General features: G+C 40.0%; 1 protein-coding gene across 1 annotated transcript in view; it reads left to right on the forward strand.

The window, feature by feature from the left end:
• Positions 1-26,209, forward strand: part of LOC109864024 — an 80,172-nt gene that overhangs the window by 39,869 nt on the left and 14,094 nt on the right. Inside the window, exons 2-4 of the mRNA XM_020444819.1 lie at positions 14,073-14,278; positions 19,724-19,859; positions 20,420-20,553. Of these exons, the coding sequence (XP_020300408.1) occupies positions 14,073-14,278; positions 19,724-19,859; positions 20,420-20,553 (476 nt within the window). The remainder of the gene's footprint in view (positions 1-14,072; positions 14,279-19,723; positions 19,860-20,419; positions 20,554-26,209) is intronic.

The raw sequence follows: 26,209 nt of genomic DNA on the forward strand, positions 1-26,209 counted from the left end.
CGTTTCACAGACACGTCCGTAATATATTCGCCAGCAATACATCACGCGTTAACTCGATACGACGTTATTTTTAGTCGCGATTAGAGAAAATGACATGTCGCTTATGAAACATTAATGCCTTGTTAGAAGAAGCGAGTATAGCAGCAAACGATCAGGAAAACTCGTTTTGTCGATTGAATTCTTCGTACCTTTGAGATATCTCGGTGTATATTGTTCATGATATTCGATACATTGCAGTACACATAAACTATTAAAAAAGCGCGAGCAAAGATTCCCGCCGGATAGAAAAGTTGGATGTTGCAAATTAGATTTTGGAATTTTGATTACAGATTTGAAATATTAGTGTGTTGCATTTAGCGTCTTGCATTTGTTTTCGCAAAACATGTAATGAGTAAATATCTCCGAAATTGTTGCGGAATATCGAAAAATACTTTAAACTTTTATGTTTCGTGCAAAAATGTAAAAAGTGTGAAAACTGAAAGCGTATGTGTACAGTGCGTTCTCTGTAACGACTGGCTAAGCCGATTAAAACGATCTATGCGTAAAACAAAATTGGAAGTAACTGGTCTAGCTGGATTACAAACAAGTAAAGAACATTATTGTTTTCGGAACAGAACAAAATATTAGCTATGTAAATTTTTTAAAACATTGAGATTGACATACGTACATTCTTGAAGTGGAAGAGGATAAAAATTCTGTTTTCTTACACATTTGTTTATTAGGAACAACTAACAGTTACATAACAAATTATATTTATTGTAGAAAGTTTTCTGTAAACGTATAAAAACTTTCATACTATTATACGTACAAAAAACGCGACTGTATTCTTCTTCATGTGTTCCTTTTAACTGGATAAATAGAATCGTTTTACGTAACTACATTATACAACTATTATATAAATGGCAATTTAACCATATCTTTTCTCGTAACATTTGTAATAAATATTACATTGCAATTTACATTACACTGCTCGTCGTAACAATTGCGCTTTTATTGAATTTCTTCCTTAAGCCAGAGGTAATACGTGTCCTCTATAATGCAAAAGGTTAATATCAAATCCAGAGTACACAGAGGCCGCTCGCCTTGTCGAATCCCATTTCCTCTACTTTTGCATTCACTCTTCGCTCCCGCTGTCGAGTGGCGACTTTTAATGAACAATTTATACTTCAACTTGCGCCGCTTTCTCACTTTTTTCCGCAACTCTCTTTCTTCCAGTATAACTCGCTATCTCTTATAATTATTCCACGCTCGAAAAACCGCAGGCTGTACTCATCATTCTTTGTCGAAATCCGTCGCTAATTCAAATTCATTTGAAATATACGCGTATGTGACGTGATCTCGTATATGTAATTTTTTCTTTCTCATCTCTATTTTTATCTCTAAAGAATCGCGACGTTGATATAACTTGTCAGAGACAGACATTTAGATTTTATATATCTGATAATCGTAGTTGTAACAATAAAATATAAAAAAAACTCTGTCACGTCTCTCAATTTAGTTCTAATACTTTTGTTGAATTTATTTACTTTTCTCTCGCATAATTCTCTTCGTTTACAATAGTAATATCAAAATGCCATTCAACATATATCTGTGTTTATTTAATCTCATATTATTCGTAATAGTGCAATTTCATGTATCTTGACGATTCAATAATGGTATAACGCAGCTGAATGATCTCTCTGTGACGTCAACAAACAAGTTTATTTAGCCAACACATCCCCCGTATATACGACATGTCTGACACGATCGTATTTACTTAGGCTTGATGACGCTCAGCTTTGAGGATAAAGACCTCGGACCACGGTATCTAACGTCGATGCTAATTTGATCGTAACCGTAAAGGAGATTTCGAAACACGCTATAATCAGAGAGCGCGCGTATTTGGAAACACATATCTATATACTGACGCGCCGATGAAAAAGTTCAATTTGACATTTGCCGACGCAGCAGAAAATCGACACGACCTCACTCACCTGTCTATCCTCTTCGCTACGTGATTCCGTCACGGATCAATCTCGTTCGGAAAAATTTCTCTAGGGTGTCGCTACTGAAAATTGTTGAACGAAGGTCGTTTGATTCTGATTGACTTCGCCTGTTTTCGTAGTCACGTAATAAACCGAAGTTCTATTTTCTGTTTTCTTGTTTTTAACAGAAAGAGAGTTATTAACGGAAGAAAAACAAACTTCAAAATATGCAATTTTTTTATGTTTTTGTCCCTCTCTATATAGTCGTGTAATATGAACCAAAGCACTCTCTTCTAACGGAAAAAAAAGTTATTACGGCAGAGTGTTTATCTGTTTTGTAATTCACCTGGATCGATGTTCAGTCGCTGAAACTTCCATTAATACAACGAGCATCCAATCCGTAGGTGCAAACGTCGATCCTGCACGAGTGACTGCCGATGCATTTGCGGAGGATGTGCTTGTATATATATATATATATATATACACATATATAGCGTACTCTGATGCCGAGAACCAGCTGCCAATACCAAGTATCTTGAGCGTTACATCTTTGCCGCTCGATTGCAGACGCGTGTAGATTGCGAAGAACGATGGAGCAGGATAGTGTATAGGCTGCCTACGTCCACAGGCACTTCACGTTCTTTTGCGCGCGCGAGAGCATCTTTCTCGTCCACAGTTCTATATATATTGAAGACGTTATATATATAATGTCTCGTCTTCTCGCTGGAATTGCTTGCGAAGCTGTGTACAAACATGTCCCGAGAATTTACATACATCGCGAAAGTGTCGAAGCTTGCTTCGCTTTTCAGCAAATATTTGACAAATTATTACTTACTTTTTATAGTATGGTACTTTTTATAATATAAATTCTTTAAATATAAATTTTTGATGAGTTTTCATCAAGTTTACTTCGAGATGCTTCGAATTATTTCGACGATAATCAACGCGTTATCAATTTTATTTTTTCGACGTCGAGCGGATTCTTCTTTACTTTACTCGAAACCGCTCAATCTACAACCCTCTTTTTAAGACTCTCCGACTTTCCCACGACGACGAATGTATATTGCTGGCGGGACTCCAACGTTTCCTCTTAACCTGATTAAACGACGTTTATTGCCGTAAAGGAGGGATGCGCGGTGGATTGCGCTGAGAAGCGTAGAAACGAGAAAAGTGCGCGTGGATATCCGCTTTCCGACCGAAACGAAGCAAAACCGAGGCGATGCGCTTCGCCGTGGTATTAGATGAGCGGAAAATGGAGAATGCTCGATAACCACGATAAAACTTTGCAGGAGGAGTTCGGAGACACCCAGACGACACTTGGCACGAACGGGCAAGTTTTACCCCCAAAGATCTCCGAAATTCTCTCGACAGAGAGACTGTCAGCGAAATGGTTCTGTTGACTTTGCGGGATGGCGTTACCGCGTGTGCCCGCTGCCGAAAACGTCGTTAATCTTATTTCGTTAGAGACCGCCCGATCAAATTGTCGACCCACTTTGATTTATTGGATCAACGCCCGCGGTGCCGAATTGGGGCGGACGAGCGAGAGAAACGCGAGGAAGGGAAAGGGGTGGAATTTATCGGGATACACCCCGGCGTGTGCGGCGCGCGGTGTGTGTGTGTGTGTGTTCTGTAGCAATCTTTCTCGGTTGTTTCTATACGACGGCACGGGGAAAATCGGATATTTATGCTAACGCGAACACGTCCATGGGATTCGCCTAAGTTAGTAAGCGTGGCGTGGTGGGATATCTATGGACTGCTGTTAATAAAGCTCTATAGTACCTACCCTACGGGTACGGCGTGCGCGAAACTTCGGAGAGATAAATAAATGTATAGCCGGTGCGCGCTAAGCTTAAAGCCGGGGCACTGCTTTTCCCCGAGAGCACCTCGGCATTAAATCCTCCTTGGCGCTTTTAAATTCAGTGTCGGTTGTTGGAAGTCACGCAATCATTGCTCGCATTCTATTCTCTGATCCCAAGCGCATCCCAAGCTGCTTTTCATATATTAATCTGTTTGATATGGTATAATATATATTAAATTATTTATCTTTTTTAGAAAGAGAGAGAGAGAGATGAGGAAAACGGATATGACAAAAAAAAAAAAGAAAATGCTGTCATAACACATACGCACACAGGAAACATGTTTCGCAAATCGAATCGTTGCGCAACAATAAGGTATTAGCGTTTTATATATTGGGGGAAGCGTTTGGACAGAACACACTTCCGGCGATATATGTATCGCATCTCAGCGCATAAATCAAATTGCGCGCGAGGAATGCTGTATACAATTGAAGAAATGTTGCCCCCCTGAGAGAAGAAAAATAACGGCGAGTTGTCAATCTAGTTTATCGATTGGAAATACGCGTCGCAAGATACAAGGCACCATCGAATGGATATACATTGTGTCGCGGTGACTTCGTTTCGCTTCCATTCTTACTTTATGGAATGGCTTCTGCATTACAATGGGAACAAGCCACATGAAATCCTGCTGTGCGGCTGATTTTGAAAAATGCACGTCACCGCGGTCAGAGAGAAGCAAGAAAAGATTATATTTCCGCGTTATCATATAAGAAAAAGGGCGAACAATTGAATTTTTCATTCGGTCCACAGGTGGTGCTCGTGTCTATGTGTGCGTGTGCGCGCGCGCGCGACTGAAAAGAATTCCGCTCCTCTTCGGGCAATTTTTTTTTTCATTTATTGCCCGCTAACATTTTGTTTTTTTTTCAAAGTACCTTTATAAAACCACTTTGTTAAATACGTTTCGTCGAGATTGAAAGCATTGACTAAAAGAGATAAAGGGATTTATTGCCTTGGAGATTTTTTTTATCAAGAAATATTCGTGCTATTCGCTGCGTGAGCAATAAATCACACCGTTATTGGTTATTGATAAAATATTTGTTTCTTATTGTGAAAAATAGAAATGCGCATTGAATATAATATTCCCGTAAATACAATTTGTTTTTATAATAATATATATTATATTGTAATATATATTTCTCTTCTCGTTTGTTTGGCGTACAAAATACACGATCAAAGTTATAATGCGAAATAGTTGAATTAAGTGTTGTTGATTTTGCGGCTTGCAGCTGTGAAATTCTTACGCGAAGGATTGTGTGTCTAAAAGCAACAAAGGTTTATACGGAGAGAGGAAAAAGCAAGACGGAAAAGGAAAGAGACCGGAGGACGATCGCTCTTGTTGGGGTGGTATATTTAACGCCGCAGCCGGTGTAAACGCACATTTGCCTCGAACAGAAATCTTACTTGAACACAACCGCCCGGAGGGGACATTGCTGCGCTTGCTGTGCAGTAGCAACGGAGTGGCATTTTAAGCCACGTCGTGAAGAATAATGGTGTCGTTAGAAGCTCGCGGAAGAGGGCGGAAAGAGAGATGCATTATCGTGGAAAAACCGCGAGAAGGATAATTATTTTTGTCCCGCGCACGAGAAAGCACATCTCGGTCAAGATGCAAATGCAATGAGATTTGGATTATAAACAATTGAGATCGAAAAACATTACAATGTAATAAAGTTTATTTTACATTGCTTCTCAGGAAATGATTACATGTTATGAATGTAATAATATTAAAAGAGTAATGAAAAATATATTAATAATACGCACGATATATATAGTGAAATACAAGTATTTAATATATAAACTTTACGTCAACACCCTTCGCATCAATATGACAATACTTTTCACGATATAGTTGAAAGTGACAGGCTTATTGACATCTAGTGCAATGAAAACAGCTTGCTCCGGGAATAGTCCGCGACAGAGCGCGAACTTTATCGAAAGAATGTTATTTTCATGAGCCCGAAACTTTTCCGCATTCGACTCCGGTGGAAGTAGAATTTTAAATCATTCTATTCTGGTGATAATTTGCGCGAGAGCTTCTTATTAAAGTATGCATCAAGAATTTAAGAAATTCGATCAATATAAGAATCGAATGAATTTTACATGAGACTTCGGTAGCATTAAGTTGTAAAAGGCGGTTTAAAAGTGCTCTTTTATTATACATCGGAATTGTTCTCGCGTAACATTTCATATAAAAGCACTTAATGAATTTGTCAGTGCTCTATGCTCTCAAAATGGATAAATAACTTTTTCGCAACAAAATGTTTCATAAAATTGATTTTACGTCCTTCGCGGATCACGTTGTGCTCGATCGTAACAAGAGAGACAAATAAGCTAACGTGACATTCAGATGTTTTAATCATACAAAAATGCTGATAAAAGCGTCTCGTAGAAATATATGACGAAATAAAAGTCTTGATTTATTTCACAGCAAATTTCTATACACATCATCCATATAAATTTTATTACATACGCAAACTCAGAAATATCATAAAGTTATTGTAAAGATCTTTAGAATAAAATGAAACTTTGCTTTGATGTATCGCGATAAAGAAATAAATACCAGTAAAAACCAGAAACGTGTTCGAGACCGACACAACGGCGTTCCGCGCGCGAGTGTACAGCCGGGCGTTAAAACAGAACGTATATGTGGCCGACAGTAATCCTGCGCATCTGCGATAGCCCGGGCTAAATTCCACCCTCCAGGTTTAAGGCTTACCCCCGTGCTACAAATTTCTGCGCGAGCGCCGATTGGAAGGCCCTTAAGGCGCATTACCGGCGATACCGCCGACTAGCACGATCGGTTTCGATCCGCCCCGTTGATTATATCTACGTGCTACTTTATCGCATCGCGTTCAGATAGCGAACTGAGCGAAATTGCAACGACCGCGAAGACAACGCGCGGTGACCATTGCGGCTCGCATAAATTTGCCGTCGACGCGTTGCAAAGCGCCCAGTACGACGTATTTTACGCGCAGTACGTCGTTATAGCGACCCCTCGACCGCCGCTATGTTGCGACACCAGATCACTCTAACAAAATGGGAAAGATATTCCTTTCCGGGTTATATGGAGAAAACACGTGTTTAAATTTAGCACCGGATTGAAGAAATGTCCGCTTAAAGTTAGATACGTGATAAGTGGAAGCGTATACGAGCGTTTAAACTAGTATGAAAATTCTATATATGCATATATATATATATATATATATATATATATATATATATATATATATATATATATATATATTCAGAAGCTGATACTTCGCCATTTATATAAAGTCAAAGTTAATAAGATTGACACAAAATCTGTCCTTCGTTATTCTGAATTGCTAATGTAATAACAGTGATTTAATGAATATTAAAATCGGTTTTAATCAAGAATTTGCATCGCGGAAATTATAAAATTACGTCATCGTCTTTATCAATACATAAACCAAAACAATTCTGAATCCCGAAGCTGCATACAGCAAATAAATTTTTATTTGTTAGAAAGTTTATGTTACAATTATAAATGTCTATTCAGTGTGTTCAAATAAAGTTTACTTTTGTTAATGAATAATTTGCGCAATCCGAGTGTTCATTACCGAAAAGAGTAGTTTGTGCCATTAACAGCTCCGCGGCGCATCAACGCAAAATATGGTTTCCAAATTTCCCATGCGACACGCGAGTTTCTCATTACCAATAACGCGAAATTCGTATGCCCGGTTCTGTCGGTAACCCGATGTTAGTGCTTACATATTAATGACATTTTCCCGAACTGAAATGAGAGAGAGTTGGCGTTTGGAATACCTATGCTCATTCTCGCGTCTCTAAATTCCATATAACGCCGGTTCCCGCTGCGCGAATTTGTTTGGTGAAAATGATAATGGGACCGAACAGAGTGCGATGAGTATTTCGCACGCGACGAACATTTTGCGCGCCGATAGCGCAATAAAGACATTTGTTTCGTGAAAACATCGGGGCTGACAGCCAGGCAAAAATTGAAATATGTAATTCTTATATAAATGCAGAATATAAAAAAAACACATGATGCAAAAGAATAATTACGTCAAGTAAAACTCGCTCGACGCGCGTTGTTATTTTGCACGTGTCGCGTTCAGGCTGATGACACACGATATGATAATTTTTCCTATATGATCGGTGGAAATTGCGGAATAATCATTGTGTGAGAGCAAATATGCGTGGATATCAATCAGATCGCGCGATGACATTAGATGCGCAAATGTGTAATACTCAATAATTTTTACGCCGTTAATTGACAAGCATGTACACGTCGCATATCATATGAAGCGGCTTGAATCGCGGCAAAATCAATAACCGGCCACTTATCATTTATCCATATTTATTATTAGCTCATACCGTCACCGCCTACCAATCAGCATCGATAATTATCCGCGTAATTAGGGCGCACGACGCTTAAACGTTACTATTGTGCGATGAATTCGTGCTGCATTAATAAGCAGATTTTAGCTATTGCAAATGTTGAAGATTTTTGAAATTTCGATACGCACAGAAGTCACACTCAAATCGCAATAAATCTAGGCTAATTTGAACGTATTTAACTATGAATAAAATAGTATCTGCATTATATGTATTACCGCAAAATACAACTCCATTATTATTATTATTATTGTTATTTAAATCGAAGTATTTCCGTGAACGGAAGTACATTTTTCGAGTGTTGTATCAGTGTCACAAATGAAATACGCAAAGGTTTTTGATGCACGAGAACGTTCTATTTCGTGTTCCTTTTTTCTGTCATACTCTCTGAAGACTTGAGCGGAAGATCGAAATAAAAGCGTCCGAATAAAAACAGCAACGTACTTGACGGGCAAGTCGTCCTCTTTTATCGACCCCGTATATCACGTCCGGTCGGTGTTGTAAAATGATGAATGTTTGGTAACACGATCGCGTCCGCCCATATATACGCGCGCTCGTTCAACATTCAATCGCTTTTTTTCATAAACTCGTGTGGAAAGTATTCGAGCCGTCAGTATACGCGTTCATTGAACCGTGGCGCCCAGCGCGAAATCGCTCGCGTCCACATTTGTTCGCACCTATTTACCTGGGCGCGCGGATTGTCCGGTTGTATATACCACCGTCCGCCATTACAGTCGAAATTGAGCTTAAATGAATGAGAGCCTGTCACTAAACGTGATATCCCTCTACAAAATTGCTTACGTTGCATCCTTTTCATTAAAGCGAGAGAAAGAATGCATTTAACATTTTGCGCGAAACGCCCAGCATTTGTTCGACATGTTAATTGCAATATTCACGTACAGACTTCAGAGAGTGAGTAAGGGAATGAGTGAAGAGTGAGAGAGGAAGAGAAAGAGACTCGCAGAGTTTCGCTAAATAATTTTAACCATAACTCAATTTGCAACTTCACTTATCTAATTATGTTACACTTGTACTTATCGAATAAACTTCGGTATAACATACAAGTGACAGATATACATACATCGTTTTGCCAAAGTAGTCTAACGATCGGAGTCGCAACTTTGCCAAGAACCGCGACCGATTTCAGAAATTCCGTTTTTACGAAATTTAACGACGTATCATTGTAATACATCGCAAATACGTAGAAGATAAATCGCGTGTGAAGAATCTCGAAACGAATGATCGCGCGCATATATACGATAAAAATTGCAAAATCCCAGTTGCCGCGCGAATCCCGATCCTCTTCTGCGAGGTTAACCATCGATTTCCTACGCGGACATCATCCCCCCGAGCTGTAGAACGCAGCAGTAGCTTGTTTATGTGTAATGTTATATCGGCAATCGCGACTGTTCGCGCACGGGTTTCATTTGTATTTTACGTCCGGATTGCATTCCGCGCCCAGCAGAGGTGCGAAGCTCTCTTGCCCACCACAATCAGAGTAATAGCCAATAAAGCCCGTTATTTTGCAATCAGCACGGACATCGGGAGAGAAAAATGCTTGTTTTCTTTCGTGCGCGTCCGTGAGCTTCGTTAAGCGAAGCGCGATGTGTTTTGTAACGTTTATTGGGAATACAGTAATTAAGCTGAGACTGTATCGCGCTAGCGCAGCGCGACATAGATTGTAATACGCAAATAATATAAAAACATAGAGAAACTTTGCCCCTGCGAAAAGGTAGTTTTTACGTCGCGCGTATCTATTTTTTCGACGCTAAGCGAAGCGGGAATTTTCCGAGGAAAATTGTTGTCGTAAAACAGCTATGAAAAAAAAGAATCATTTTTACGAGAACTCGACTCTGGCGTCGCATGAATCAATCTACTTATCTTGTATGTACATATATATATATATATATATATATATATATATATATACCTGATATCTCTTTTATGTTTATATTTATTTATACGCGCGCCTTTACGAACAATAAATCGCCGCGGTATCGAGAGCACTTTTACGAAACGAGACGTTGCAGCATTTGCATGTTATCTGCCGCTCTTTCGCGAAATTACAGTCCCGTTGCGCTCTCAAAAAGCGAAAGATCGGGGAGCATCCGTACAACACGGATAGTGTTATCTGCACGCAGCTTAGCGCGGCGCGCCTTGGAATTATTTATTGCACTTAATCACCGATCCGCGGGCCCTCGGTAGAGCAGTTAACCCATATTTCCCTTCACGGTTTAATGGCGAAAACAAACAGCACGCGCCGCCGAATATCTTCTCGCAGCAACTAAATGTCTCACGGGCATCGTGCCGCCGCCGTATGCAAGACGTCTAATCGTGACGTTACGCCGTTTGCACGTTATGCCCGACTATTTCGCAAAGATGCACTTCCATTTGCTCTCCTGTGCAATTCCGAATGGAGCGAAAGTGGTATGCTGCTTAAGCGACGATGCAGCGAGAACACATAAACCTGAGACGTAGTGCGAATATACCAGGAGGATGAAGAAACTAAAAAATGCTATGTTTTAATTAATATTGGAATACCTTTAGGTTGTGTGTTGAAAGAAATACTATATTTATTTAAAATTTAATAGCAGAAGCGATAAAATATATTGCGTTGTATAAGAATTGCGGCGGAGTAATACTGATGTGGTCGTCCGCCAACAGCAACATTATAAATCCATTTAAGTTTATAGATATTGTACACGAGAGAGAGAGAGAGAGAGAGAGAGAGAGAGAGTGAAAGAGAAAAAACATTATGTTTCCGCGTCTCTCGCGGATGCGCGTTCTATGCGGCACACGTTTCATGCATTTTTATCCCATTTCAAGGAGTGCTATGTTACGTGCGCAATACACCTATATTATGTAAACGTTTCTTTGCGTCTCTTCTCGCAGTCTATCTCTCTCTCTTTCACCTTCGCTAGATTATTTATTATACTAATTACGGAATACTCGGAATTCTACTTCCGCGAGCCGACCTGACGGCGCGCGAATAAAGTTTATTGCGGAATAAGTTGTACCGCAAACGCCCACCCTTTCGAGGGGTGGAGGGAAAGAGGCGCTCGACCAAGTTTATCGGGAGCGTTCAGCCCGGGCACCAACACGCATATCGAATTAATTTAACTCGCGCGGGAACAGCGCGCTTCCTTTCTCACGATCCTTGGGAAGGTGGGCAGAAAGACAGAGACACACAGGATATACGCGCACGGAAAAGCGCCGTCTTGTTCTCTCGCGCTTTCGCATGGTAATGAAGATCGCTTTCTCTCTCCCTTTGATCGCTTCTGCTGAAATAGGATTCTGAGTATCTCGGAAATCGACGGTAAGACAATGCGCAGTCGATGACCGCAAGCATGTCGAGTGGAAATTACTGAAAAGACAACCGCGTCTTATCTCGCCGCGTTTCTCGTATATATTTCGAAGTCTCGCCAAGATCCCTCGAAATGCAACAGCTCGAGGCGCGCGAGTAAAGCGTTTTCCGATCGCGACAATCATTTGCGAGCTTGTTCGTCTCTCCGCGCCGCCATCGCTGCCGGCGCCGCTGTTTCGTGTAAACGAACGAACGAGAGATTCGAGAAAAATGAATCATTAAAATTGCCCATACACCGCAATTGCGAGAGACATGTCGCCGCTCGAGCGCGACATTTTTTATCGTCATTTTCACTCTTCAATAGCGCATAAATCCTTACCAATATTTGTTATGTTTGATAACGCGTAACACGACACGAGAAATAATATAATAAGCATGAAAATGCTGATCAACGTCCAGCAGCACATCTATCCTTAACGAGAATACAATTGCACTAATAGAGTTTATACATGGAAAATCGCTTGTATTATGTTGCAACGTTGTTCGATTAAGCTTAACAAATCAGTTGACAAGGCGTAATCAATTATATTAATTGAGTGAATTATGTGCAACGATTGGATTTGGCTGTCTTGCATGTGAAGCGATTATTAATGTGTTCATGTTATTGAAATCTTTAATCAACGTCTATATGATACAATTAATTACTGTGTTGTCTATTATTATTAATTATTTGAGCAGTAATTGTGTCCTCTTTTCTTTTATATGTATATACATTATCAATAACTTTTTCGACTGTTTTTTTCTTTTACTAGCACAACACAGGCGCGCGCTACGCGCACGCTATTGTTATTTTTATTTAACGTGTTGTCAGTGAACACAACCTGTCACCGCGATGACAGATAGTATATACGTCTTATAAACCATATAATACACATATGAGAAATGTCAGAAATAACGCATGAAAATCAAACTCAAAAAATAGTGAGAGAGAGAAGTGGAAAAACAACACGTGACAGAGAAAAGGGTAAAAAAGAGAAGATTATATATATTATATGTAATATTCTATATCTATATATAATACACACACATACGCAAATATGTATATATATATATATATATATACCGTATCCACGTGACCGAAGTCAGTAACACTGCCGCGGTCGCGCGGCCGAGGTCAGTGACTCCACCGCAGTCACGCGACCGAGGTCATTGACCCCGCCGCGGTCGCGCGTCCCAGGTCAGTGACCCCCCCCACCAAGGCCGCGCGGCCGAGGTCAGTGACCCCGCCAAGGCCGCGCGGCCGAGGTCAGTGACCCCGCCAAGGCCGNGCGGCCGAGGTCAGTGACCCCGCCAAGGCCGCGCGGCCGAGGTCAATGACCCCGCCAAAGTCGCGCGGCGGAGGTCAGTGACATTACTATAGTATGTATATAATACATATAATACAATATAAAGTATAATATTATAAATATATAATAAATTATATGTATATATAATATGTATTATTTAATGTTATATATAATATAAATTACAGTCACGTTATTTTCACGTGTTGTTTTTCTACTCTTTCCTGTCACGTGACTTTAGTTACGTTTTTAATTTTCTCTACATATACGACGAACTGTCTCAAAATCGCTTTTCATTATTTTTTCTCTCGATCTTACCGATTCGATTCGACTCGATCAACCAACTAACCAATCGGCAACGCGGAAAAAATAAGATAATATAATCAGCGTCAAGATAAAAGTGGCAACAATCAATATCAAGAAAATCGATTGTGATTATTTACAAACGCTTTTTCTGATAGGGTCTGAATATTGATACAATCAATTCAAAATTGTCAGAGTGTCATACCAACATATTTTTTTATACTGATGACGCTGCAGCTCGAAAACTCACTTCCGCACGGAAACGTGCTTAAAAGGCACAATATCTTTCCTGAAGAAGCACAAAACAATAAAAAATGTTGCTGAGATATAGGTTTAATCTCGAGAAATATCTTCTTCTGAGAACATATTCTTCATTTTCTCTCTCAATTTTCTTTTTTATTGAGTGACATAATATAAAGTAAAAAACATACCAAGTTAGTAAAATAAAAAAATTTTTTTGTCCTATAACATTTTCTTTAATTGCCGCTAAATATGTGTTATATGTGTAAATATGTGTTATTTAGATATTTTTTAAAACGTAAGATAAAGCTTAAATATTCACTTTTATGTTTTCCTCACAATGGTCTCGATCAGTGGCAAAACCACTTCGCAATCAGTGATCGACAAAACGTTAAATCACGTCGCGAAGTTTTAATTTACGGACTGAAAAATTTGCCTGAATTATTTATGGCTGTCATGCTTTCCAACCGTGCGCGCTTAATCATATTTGAGGATAGCAAATGAATCACGATTATTGACTGCGTAGAATACTTTGAAAAAGCATTCTCTACTTTAACGTTATGTGACGTTTCTTTGAAAATTCTAGTCGCAATTATTTACGTAACATGTGCGTACATTGATAAATATTTCTATACGCAAAACGTTGTTTTAATACATGCATATGAGGTCTGTTTTTCGTTGTTTGCAGGTGCAACAGGTTTAAAAGATTTGACGATAAATGTACCGGCCATGGTGAGATCGGGCGACACCGTAACTCTGTCATGCCATTACGACCTGGAAGGCTTGTCTTTGTACACTATACAATGGTTTCTGGAAGATGTCGAATTTTATCGTTACGTACCTGACCGCCAACCACGCTACAATACCTTCAACGTGACTGACATACGAGTCAACGTAAGCACAGTTTTATATACACAAAATGTAAAACATTAAGATCTTTAATAAAATATTAAAAGCTAAGATTTGATACATATTGCCTTGTAAAATATGAAACAACTTATATACATTTGAGTTAAAAAAATAAATTGATTTAATTTCTTTTAATATATCGAGTAGGTGATTTATTTTAGCATACTGACTAAATAATCTCTCGAAAACGTGTATTTACTCAAACTGGAGTGCTTCAATATTACCGAGTATATATTTTTATCTTTATTATCTGGAACTTTTCTCACAATTAGTGTGCAATAAAATTCTTATCTCAGTAATAACACTTCCGTAATTTATTACGCGAATCTCGGTTATACGTTCATTACGAATAATAATTTATCGATAAAGCAGTTTAAAATTATGAAAATGTTAATTACAATGCTCGAATAAAATTTTCATATACTTTATAAGTTGACTATTCTCTCACCAATGAACTAAATTGTTGGGAATTTAAAACAATCTACACGTTTTACATACTGCATGTCTTGTAAGAATGTTCGATAAAGCAACCCGTCCTAAATCCGTGCTTTAAATCACAACATGCAGTTTTATGTAAGACGATATATGTATTATAAATAGCATTCCCAAGGAGGACGCACAATATATCGATACTCCCGTTAGCTCCATTTATCAAACAAGCGAGCTCTCTCTTTTAGAGAGTCGTTCGAGAGATAAGAAGAAGCAAAGCCGAGCCGATTTTTGCGCTTGCGAGTAAACGACCAGCTATCTTTTTGCGCGACTCGATCTGACCGTAATCTATTTTTCCGCGGAAAGAGAAAGAACACACACACAATCTTGCAAGTAGATTCGATAAGAGAACAGATCTGGCTGCACTCTCAGCTAAAGAAGGCGAGAAAGACTTCTTGTCGCGTTCTCTACACCCACAACTTTCTCTTTTCCTCTTCCGCATCTTTCTTCTAATCTTCCATGCGTCGCGAAAGACGCATCCATTTTTCCGCCCGATGCGACCGCGACGAGGAGGCAAAAGTTTTCTCTCACGCGGAAGTAGAAAAGAAGGAATCGATGGGCTGATTTATGGCGTGTACCACGACCGCGACACGACTTGGAACCTCGGGTCAAGCGAGTTCCATGTTTTACTGACGTCGACTCGACGCCACCGCCGCAATCGCGTCGCGCGATTCTTTCCGCGCCTCTTCGCTTACGCCCTTCTCTTCTTCGAACTCTTTCTCTCTGCGTGCATTCTTTTTTTCTTTGCCGAGTAGAGGTGCAACTCTTCTTAAATTTTCCGACGCTCGAGAAAATGGAATCCTTCTTCACTGAGAGCACTTCGGCGCGAAAGCAATATCCCGTGGGTTGATATAACACGCGCGTCCAACAAAAATGTTAGAGATTAATTCTAGATGTGTTTGTGTGTGCTAAATTGTTATTGAGTGTATGAGTATGTACAGAAATTATATTTCACGACTCTGAGAGAAATACCGAGAGAGAGTTTCCGATATGTGCAGCAATTACATTAATTCTATGTAGAATGATTGACAAGTCTGAAACACAGTCAAAATTTCTAATTCTGAAATACAATTTGAATAAACTAATATTTAACACAGTTATGAATTTTACACGATGTGCACGCAGTATGAATTCGATGATAAATATCTTAAGTTAAAATGCCGCAAGAGGAAGACGTACATAGCCTCTTGGGAGGGGCATGTACATTTAATAGCGTCCAACTCTGGCTTCCTTTTTGCTACCTCGTTGTCCTTTGTCCGACGACGACTCAAAGGAAGCACACGCCGAAGTCCTGCAGGAAAATACTCTCGCGGGATTTGCGACGTGCTTTACCGATAATTACCGCAAAGGGTCGGTTGTATAGCGCGCGAAAGTGGAGTAGAACTCGAGAAAGAAGGAAACATGAAAGTACAACTCAGAAAGAGATGTGTCTGTAAAAATTATGCAAATGATATAAAAAGAAAGAGAAAAAAATTGATGGAAAAAAGCGTGATTGAATAATAATGAAGTATTGTCGAAAAAGAGCGGGGAGCATAATATATAACATAGTATAAACAAATTGTTCAGAGTGAATAAAGTGAAAAGAAAAAAGATCGAGAGAGAAATCATTGAGAACAGAAAAAGTATAGGAATAACATAGCAATATATGTGTAGAACAAAGCGAAGAAACATTTGTTTGAAGAAAAGACTTCTAGTGATTTTCAAAGTTTTTGAATATTTTTAGACACGATCCAAGCAAAAGGTGAGAAGGAGAGAACGACATATGGGAAGAGATATCAAAGAATCTAGAGTAAAGTGACGACAAGGGCTTCATCCGACACGAAGCGGTCTTCTCTCGATTTCTCCCTTCAAATACGATAGGAGGATTCGATTTTTCTAACTTTCCGGAACTTCGCATGGATTCGGAGTCATTTTAAAGGATTTTCACTTTGCATGCTTCACGAAAAAGAGAGTCATGAAATATAATTTCTGTACTTTAATATCAATTGATATTTCAATCGATAATTCAACAAATTCAAATAGAGAATACAGTTGGCAACATAAAAAACGCACAAATAATACGTATGATATATACGGTCTTTCTTTTTGCATACAAGTTATTCAATAAATTTTAATCTGCAAGCAATTCCCGAATGAATTACGATATTACACGCGCGGGCGTTTGCCTCGCTCACCTCGGGTAAAACAAGGCGTGCAAGATTTAAACTCAACGCGAGTTGAGTCGGGACAAATAGAAAGCCAGGCTGGGAATTTTCATGAGCGTATAAAACATCTTGAGCTGGCGGGATAAGACGATAACTACGTCTATGTAATCTTTATAGGCTGAATTTACAATGGGTCGGACAAAATAGTCGATAGTGGACTCTCGGAGGACGTTTTCCTGTGATCGCCGGATGTCGCGGCGCCATTACAATAAGATTGCTATCGGTCTACCACGGCGACGATAACTCGCTGCGCGTCTCTAAACGACTGCCAGCACATAAAGCTACAGCGCCGATCATCCGGGTCTTTTTAACGCCACTTAAGAATATCTTTCTCGCTGATCGGACGGCGCGCTATCATCATCGGGCTGCAGCAGAAACGGTTTTCCCAGGAAAACTAGTTCGCCAAACGCGAAACGTGATAGAAGCGTTCCCGCGCTGTGTCCCGGAGAAAAGAGAGATTTAGGATAATAATTTTTCACTATTCGATTAAGTTTCTATCGTCTATCCCCGATTGGCTCGTATATCTCCGAACCCCGAGTATTTTCAGTCGATATAAGAATAGACGATATTTGTTCCGCATGAGTCATGGTCCGTAATACCATGTAACGGTATTGAGCTATTGTTACTGCGATGTAATCGATGAATCGGGGGAGAATGGTCTCCCCTTCCGTGTGCGCTTTCTCGTAACATTTTAACGAATAAAATCTCGAATGCTGTTGCTGCGACCTTTTGAAAACAGAGACGTCGTAAAACTACATATAGATGTGCTCAAGAAAAAAAATGCTCATATATAGAAAATACTCAGTCGTCGCGTAAAAACTTCATAAAAATTGAAATATTTTTGCATTTTGCCGTTTCTTTTTAAAACAGAGTATGAAGTTTAACGTGTGCGTGTTTGTAAGTGTTTTGCCCGTACGACTTCATCTAATCAAGAACATAGAGCACGTGAAAAATACGGTGCATGTTCACACTTTTCATAAAGAAGTGGCAGCGTGCGGCTCCCGTGCAGTTTCCGCCCCGACAGATCCGAATAGTCGCTCACAACCCTTTTCAATGATATTTTTCATCGAGCGTCTCGTCTACGCCGATGCCAGAAGCGGAAGAAACGATGAAAAAGAACTTGTCCCCTCATCCGATATAGTTTGTAAAGGGGGCGGAGACGCTCGCTGTGATGAATATAAATGCCTGCGAAGAGGAAGAGGAGCATCGCCGCAAAAAGAAACGAGCAGATCGTGGGATCTAGGTTTAAACGCGGAAAACGATTTGTAAAATCGATCGATGTACTGCAGAACGCAGCGATATCGGCGATGTTTAATACCGGGGCGATTCGTTGCGGAGATGTCGCAAAAGAGAAGAAAAGAGAAGCGAGCACTGGATTAGTCGGATATTTTAAAAAACGAAAAAAAAACTTCTTTCTTTCGCGGAAACGCATGAGTGATGGGTTATCGCTTATCGCAGCTAATAATTTAGGATTATAGAAAAAGTATTTTTGGTAAATTAATAATATATCATTTTTATGATACTGCAAAGTTTTACACTATATTTCCAATTTTATATTTGCATAAAATTCGATATATATATATATGTATGTTCTCGAACTTTATATTAACTTTGTATTTTAATACTCGATCTCAAAAATTCCACGTCATCTTACACGTCTCTCTTTTTCGAAGTTTTCGCGATAGATATGCGCATTTTCATTGGCATATATATATATACAGAAAGTAGCGCAACTTATTCCTGGCGCGGAAGTATACACGTGTTTCGAATCAATGATGTCATTTTGACCGATATGTATCGCAGGAAACTCTCTCATCTTTTGTTCTTCCGCGCGCATCTCGAGAGATAGCACAGACGTGATGCTCTCTGTGCGCGAAGATGTGGCAGTAAAAAATTCTCACCCGGCACGGTAACTTATATATATATATATATATATATATATCCAGCACCCCATCAGGTTTTCTTCTCTTCAGACGTCTGTAAAAGCACTCCGAAGAACGTCGTTTTGAAAGGAATCTTTGCGAACAGCGTTACTTCAGTGACAGTCTCACTGAGATCCACGCTTTTAGCGAAGTTATCCCTCGGAACGTTCGCTCGATCGATACTTATTATCATCCACTATCTCTCTCTTTTTCTCTCTTATATCTCGACAATCAACATAACGGGAATAACTTAGCTCTGATAACTATTCTATGCAGATCTAGTTTTTTGCCACCCGATTATATTTTGCGATCACAATATCCTTTATCGCAAATGGAAGGGGAAACGGAATAAGAACTATCCAGAAACGGTGAACCATCCGCAATGAATATTCCTTGCATCTTATTCACCGGCGCTTCACTCATTCGCAAACTTTCCCAACTCGAGATTGCGGTGTATAAAGTTTAATTGGAGCAACATTGGAAAATGTTACGATGATGTAGCACAGAGGTCTCGCGGAATATTTCTCTGTGAATCGTCGTCGGTTAGACGTCGCGTGAGAATATAATTTCACGCCCGGCGAATTATCATAGAATCGCCCGGAGGATATGACGAGGTTATGAAAACGTCCCTAAACTATTGACGCGAACCTATCGGGCATGAAAAATGATCCAACTTTTCGTAGTGTCGTAAAAATCCGAGGCTACGGGGAAAAAGAGAGCAAGGAATCGTAGAGTGCGGTAAATGGAGAGAACGGGACGGAAAAAGAGTAAAGAAGTAAAACGCATACGTATATCAAGCGCTTCGCGTTTTACAGATTTCGAAATCGAACTCGCACGACGTAACACTGGTAGACGTGTCCCGGAATCTCACCGGAATGTACAAGTGCGAGGTGTCCGCCGGCAGTCCTTCCTATCACACTATGATCGAAAAAGCCAAGATGGAAGTAGTTGGTAAGTGTACCAATTGAATCAAAACCTTCTTGCTTCGACTGAAAATAAATCTTCTCTTCCGAGATTGGTGTTTAAAGCAAGATTTCTATTTTTAACTTCAAAGTTAGAATTAACGTGATTTTATAAAATTTCGTGAGAAGAAATATACTTTGCCAAAATTGAATCTTCTCGTTCGGTTTTGTTTTAATATTGATGAGATTGTTATATCTGAAATATTTGGAAGAACAGGATGCGTGAATGTTTCGTAAAATATATGTAGCTGCGCGATGAGAAAACTCATGTATCAACCTAGAATGTTAGACTCTTGCAATGTCCTGCAGAAGGATGTGACATAAATTACGAATTGTTAAACAAAATGCAACAGCAACGGCGCCGAGGGGTCTGGAAGCACTGGCCTTCGTCGGCAAACGCGGTGGCAAGCATGACGTTGGTCGTTGTTCAAGTGTTTCCGGTACGTACTCCGTGACGCCCCCCTCGGCGTCGTTGGCGTGTCGCCAGGTGTCGAGTTAGTGCCGTGGCAGCAGTCGCATGTGCTAAACGACATAATTATTATGCCTTAGACGCCCCAAAAACGGATCCTGTGATTCGTACGGAGAAGGAGCGCATAGGGGTTGGCGAAACGTTGCGAGTGAACTGCACCTCGGGCAACTCCCGACCCGCCCCCGCCGTTACGTGGAAGCTCAACGGGGATTCCGTAAGTATCACCCTCCCCCAGCCCGCCCGTCTTATTCCATATATAGGTCTTCGTAGTCGAGGCGCTACGTGACCTTACTGGATGATTAGAGTTTGCACGCGGAAGATCCGGGACTCTCTCCGCGCCTATTCCATTCTGTGTTTCGTCCTTCGTTCCATTACGTCTATCTCGTTTCCCACTCGTTCTCTACCACTCACTCGAAGGCTTCTCCACCTTCCCAGTATCGTGCTTCGGTACCCAATATCGAGATACAGTGTCGGCGGGATTTGCGCGAAAGAAATCGGCGTTCAACGCTCGCGATGAATTTGTAGCGCGATACGATCTCACATGGAAATTGATAAAATAAAAATGGAAAAGCAGAGAGAGAAGAACAGAATTTTTCTTGCAGTTCGAATAATCTTTCTTCAAGCTTACCAAAGATAGCAAGAAATGTATATATTAAGACTGCGCGTTAAGAACTTTTGTTTGATATCTACAGTTTACTGTCGCAATTTAATATTGAAATTTAATAAAGGATGAACTATACAGTTTCTGTTAGTTTGAAACATTCTGCGCACGTTCGCACAGCCGATACGATTGTCAATAAACTAAGTTCGTGGATGGAATTTTGTGTCTCCGGATTATTAATCTGCAGTACATTCCACATGATAAAATAAAATAAGACCAATAAGTATTTTTTTTTTTTTTTTACATGTAATTACGCGTATCAAAATTAAATGTCTTTCTTTCAATAGACTTTTTTTCGATAATAATATGTTGCATGTAAAATTGACTTACGGATATTATAAAACGTTTGAGCAACTCAATATGTCTGATTTTTGTTGTTGCTTTGCGCCAATAAATTATCATTTTAATGCTTTGTTACGTTGCACACACACATCCTTTTGTTTTTTGTATGTAACGTTCGACCTGTCGCGCACATTTTTCCAATGTTTTCCAGCGTCCACGTGTTTTCAATATATTTCTCATAAATAACATTTCACGCTAAGTTTCATACATAATTTCTCGCACAAAATATTTCCAACTGAATCTCTTTTATACATCGAGAGACCGTGCGCGAGACTCGTCACTAGTTAAATTGCCGCCATAAATACAAAATCAAATTTGCTTTGTCGTTATTTATTATTCACAGTTTACCGGTTTCATGTAAAAACGTTCTGAAGCTCAAATTGAGAGAGAAATCTCACAAACGTATGTCCGATTTAAATGATCTGCTTACTTTGGTTTCAAAACTCGCACGTAATCGACATTAATTAAAAATATAAAATATGTAATATGTAATAAACTGACAACTTTACTATTGTAACACAAGTTATTAGTGTTTTTTTTTTTAAATAGGCGCACAACGTCACGAATAACACAGCGCTAATAAGATATACGCGCTTATTACGTTGCGTGATTAACTATGAAGACGCCATACAGGGAGGCTTTTTGTTCCATAAAGTAGATAAATCTCGAAGAATCTTCAAGTAGGAGAAGCTTCGCGTACGCTAGTAATCTGTAGAGCTCTCCTGTCGAGTGCAACGTCAGACAGGACGGTACGATCGCGCAAGAGTACTAGGAGAAACAAAAAAAAAAACGAACGAAAGAGGTAAGAGAGAAAGACAGGCGAAAAGAGGATTAAGTGTAGTTGCTCATCCGTATCACCGCGATCGTCGAATGCATCTCCGCGTATCGATCGGAAGTGAACTTTCATTCTTGACGCGTCAATTAAATGTTTTAAGTGCACGTCGTCTTTCTCGACTGCATCTCGCTGGATTTTCTCGAGAGAACATCGAATGCGTTAGCAACTTACGTTGCTCGTACTTTTATTTCACATCACCACGCTTCGAGCCTGAGACTCTTAGCTGCTTTATTATGACTTAATTCGGCTTTAATCGCATTTGGCTTTAATTGTCGAGACGCTCCCGGGCGCGTTTGCGCAAACGAGCTCGATATTCGCGCGCTAATCCGCTTTCTCGCGTCGAATGAAATATCGAAGGGCACAGGGAGCAAAAAAAACTACAACTATCACAGACCTTTATCTTGACGAGCGGATCAATTGCTTTCATAGAAAAAATACATTGGTTTAAATAACAGAGGCACGCGAGAAGCGCGATATTTTCACCGACTATTCGTTTTCAGAGGTCTGGCGCTTTGTTTGTGGACGAGCAGATTTATGCTGTCCTTTGACACTTTCCATTCTGACGATTGAAACGGCGTAACTCACTTTCGGCCTCGAAACTGAGTGAAACTGGGAAAACGTCATCGCCGACGAAATCCACAACCGCGAAGCGATTTAACGGAATAATTTTGTTGATTTAACGAAAACCGCGAAATAACGATTTATTTGCATACCGGCATCGCCATCCGGCGACCCTTCGATCGTGCGCCACAGTGTCCGGAACGAACATCTTTTGCGAAATCTGCAATTTCAACAATCGTGCTAAAAAGTGTGCGATAAAATTTCAAATACTCGTTGGAGGCATTGAGCGAATTTTGGATGTTCGGAACTGCGCGTGAAATTGAATCAGGTGGCTTTCCGAATAAAACGAAGCGGAGTGTAAGCAATGACGAGGCGCTTCGTTTGAACGAAGCGTAAGTGAAAATTCGCATTTCCGGCGGCGAGGGGAACAATGGTTTCGCCTCAGTGAAAGCATTTCTCGACCGAAAGTGCGCAGGGGTCGCCCCCTTTCTATTTTCGGTTCTCACCCTGCCGACGTCTCTGTGACGTGTCACCGTTTACTTTCCTTGCTTCTAAGCACCGCTATTGTTGACAACTTCCTCCATAGCTGTTTCTAACAGAGCACTTTTCCTCCACCGCGGACACACCCTCGACTCACTCGCAATTCAATAGTTCCCCATTACTTGACATTTCTCAAACGCTTCATCCTCTTTCCGATCCTTGTACTTTGCGCCGTCGATGTGAAAATAAACTATTTCGTCGAAATCGAAATAAATAATTGCACTTCTCTATCAGGGACGTTGATTAAAAACAATCAGGAATCGATGTGTTCGAAGATGTGTCATTTGAAAGCAGAGGGTAACTTTTCGGAAATACAAGTAAAAAACCATGTGAAACGTCGGACGAAGAAAATTAAACTGATCCCATGTGTCGATAAGAAAAGAGAAATTAGGAAAGAGAGATAAGAAGCGGAAAAATCTCTCTTTCCGGGAATTTCGTTGGGAGAACCTGTCCATTTAGAAAACGTAGTCTTATCAAGTGGCGATTCCGCGTAATGCAGAAACCGGTCTCACTGAGTTAGAAAATCGTTTTCATCGATTGACCACCTGCTTTATCCGCGCCGGTTTTCGTCTTTCCGCTTTTTCTCCACGTATATATAAGTAGCACATATATTTGCAGGGCGGAGGAATATATAAGTATGCGCTTGATCCGCTGCCAAGAAAACTCCACCTCGGGTTCCACCTATCTCAAATCAAGTTTTCGCTCATATTTTCTCGCCGCCAATATTTCCGCCTTGCTTCCCGGCACAAGCTTCGCCGGAAAGCTTCGCCCCGGCATATGAAACATCCACCGATATTTCGGGCAAATAATCCCTAGTCACACAGCACGCGCATTCTCGTAAATTCGGGACCGAAACGTAATTTTCGGACTTTTACTGCGCTCCCTACGCGCTTCATTTCCATTTCGAAAGTTCTCCTGTGCGGCCAGTTGGAAATGCTCGCGCGGAGAAACTGCTAGCAGTGAATTGTACAATAAACAGTGCAACACACTCTCTCCTGAAAATATAATTTATACTTGCAACTTTATATACGATGAAATATCGAGCTGTGAAAATTGTAGGTTTAACAGTTAATAAGGCGTTCCGAATTTTCTATTTTCTCATGCACTTTAATATTTCAAAATTTTCTACCAGCTCGCGGAGATCGTATTTCACGCGCGTATCAATTTTACGACCGAACTCGCGTTTTCTTGCGCAAATTCAGTTTGGTCGTTACTGACGTGACAGTAGATTAATTCTATTCGTATACACGCAATTCGCACACAAATGTAAGGGACAAATATAGTAGCTTTATTGCAGAATACAAGATCCGCAATGCATTGTGGGAACCGTATGTATGTGCTATGCGGAAAATGTATGCATAGCGAGAATGGAGAATATTACATTCGCAAAGACAATGGGACGAAGGCGAGCGAAACTCTATAACGCCACCGACGTGTCAATCAATCCCTCACTACGGGGGAGAGAAGACACGTAGACGCGAATAACATTATCAAAACCTACTTTCGAAGATATGAAGATTGCACATAATGCACTTTAGACTCCCGAAGCTTCACGTATGCACGCAAGAATTCCGCCAACACCGGGACGCGCGAGTAAAGGAGAAAAAGAAAAGGTGCGAGAGAAGATGACATCTGTGATGGCATCAGCTTTATGCTTTATGCTTTATGGATGTAGCCTGTATCCGCACGTGACACTCCGCGCCCGCGGACATGATGTATATCCTTGTTTGTTCTACAAATGATAACGTCGCCTTCGGAGTTCTCGAGGTTTTCTTCTTCTCCTGTATAACGTGGCGGACGATCGAAGACAAATTCGTTTCTTCTCGGTCGTATATCCTTCTCGAAAGTAGTCTCCCCGCGCTTGTACATAAAGTAAGGTCTCTCCGCGCGTATTTATTACGGATCAAGAAACGCATTTATATTTCTGTCACGATACGTGATGGACATTTTAATGCATAGTAATTTAAAGCTTGTGTGATACAAGTGTACGAGAAACTAATATGGTTGTATACAACATTTACATACTTGCTTTGTTTGCGTAAACAAATTGAAAATAAATGTATTGAGACACATCTTGAATATTCGTATTATTCATGCGTATATATATGTGTAATACTTAAAATTTATTTATAAAACTACAAAAATTAATTTCAAAAACAGATTTTTTTCGCATCAGCTACATCTCCAATATAACTTTTTTCAATAAACTAGTTTGAAATTTTGCACAAACAAAATAAATACAAACTATATACTTTAACTTTATGTATATATAATATGTCACCGTAGTCACATAACCAAGGTCATTGACCTCATCGCAGTCACGTGACCGAAGTCAAAAATCTCCCCTTCATTGAAATGTCTGATTTTCGCGTATAAGAGGCACAATGTGCTCGCGCAGTTTGAGCGCCACTTCGTTGCGCGTGAACTTGGCGCGAGGCACTATCGTGCCTCTCTTGATTCTGATCTAATGTGTACAAAGAAACACATAACTTTTCGTGTAAATAATTTTTGCAGACACGTTTTAAAAAGTAACAGCTGGTTTTCACGTGCAAACGCGCAGATAAAGAGCCAAAGGTGGCAACTGAGAAAGAGCCAACATTGTGTTAACGCTAACTTTATAGTCCATGAAATTTTATAGTGCACGTATCTTATAGAATCACGTTACAGCTAAACTCAATGCACATCCACGTTTATTCCTCAAAGAGTGATAACGTTGACTTTTGGTCTCACTAATCCCCTTCTTTCATTTCCTGCCTCTGTTTTTTTTTTTTTTTTTTTTTTTTTTTTTTTTTCTTTATTACCTTGTACTCGTATAAAGACAAAGAGTTTACGTTACATGAATAAAACAAAAGAGAAGCTTTATCTGTATTAAGAGCGTGACCGCGTAATATGTTTACGTAGCGGCGATAATAATTCCCTTTGTGGAATATG

Source organism: Pseudomyrmex gracilis, unplaced genomic scaffold, assembly GCF_002006095.1.
Source record: "Pseudomyrmex gracilis isolate BER0280 unplaced genomic scaffold, ASM200609v1 scaffold_16, whole genome shotgun sequence".
In the NCBI taxonomy this organism is placed as follows: domain Eukaryota; kingdom Metazoa; phylum Arthropoda; class Insecta; order Hymenoptera; family Formicidae; genus Pseudomyrmex; species Pseudomyrmex gracilis.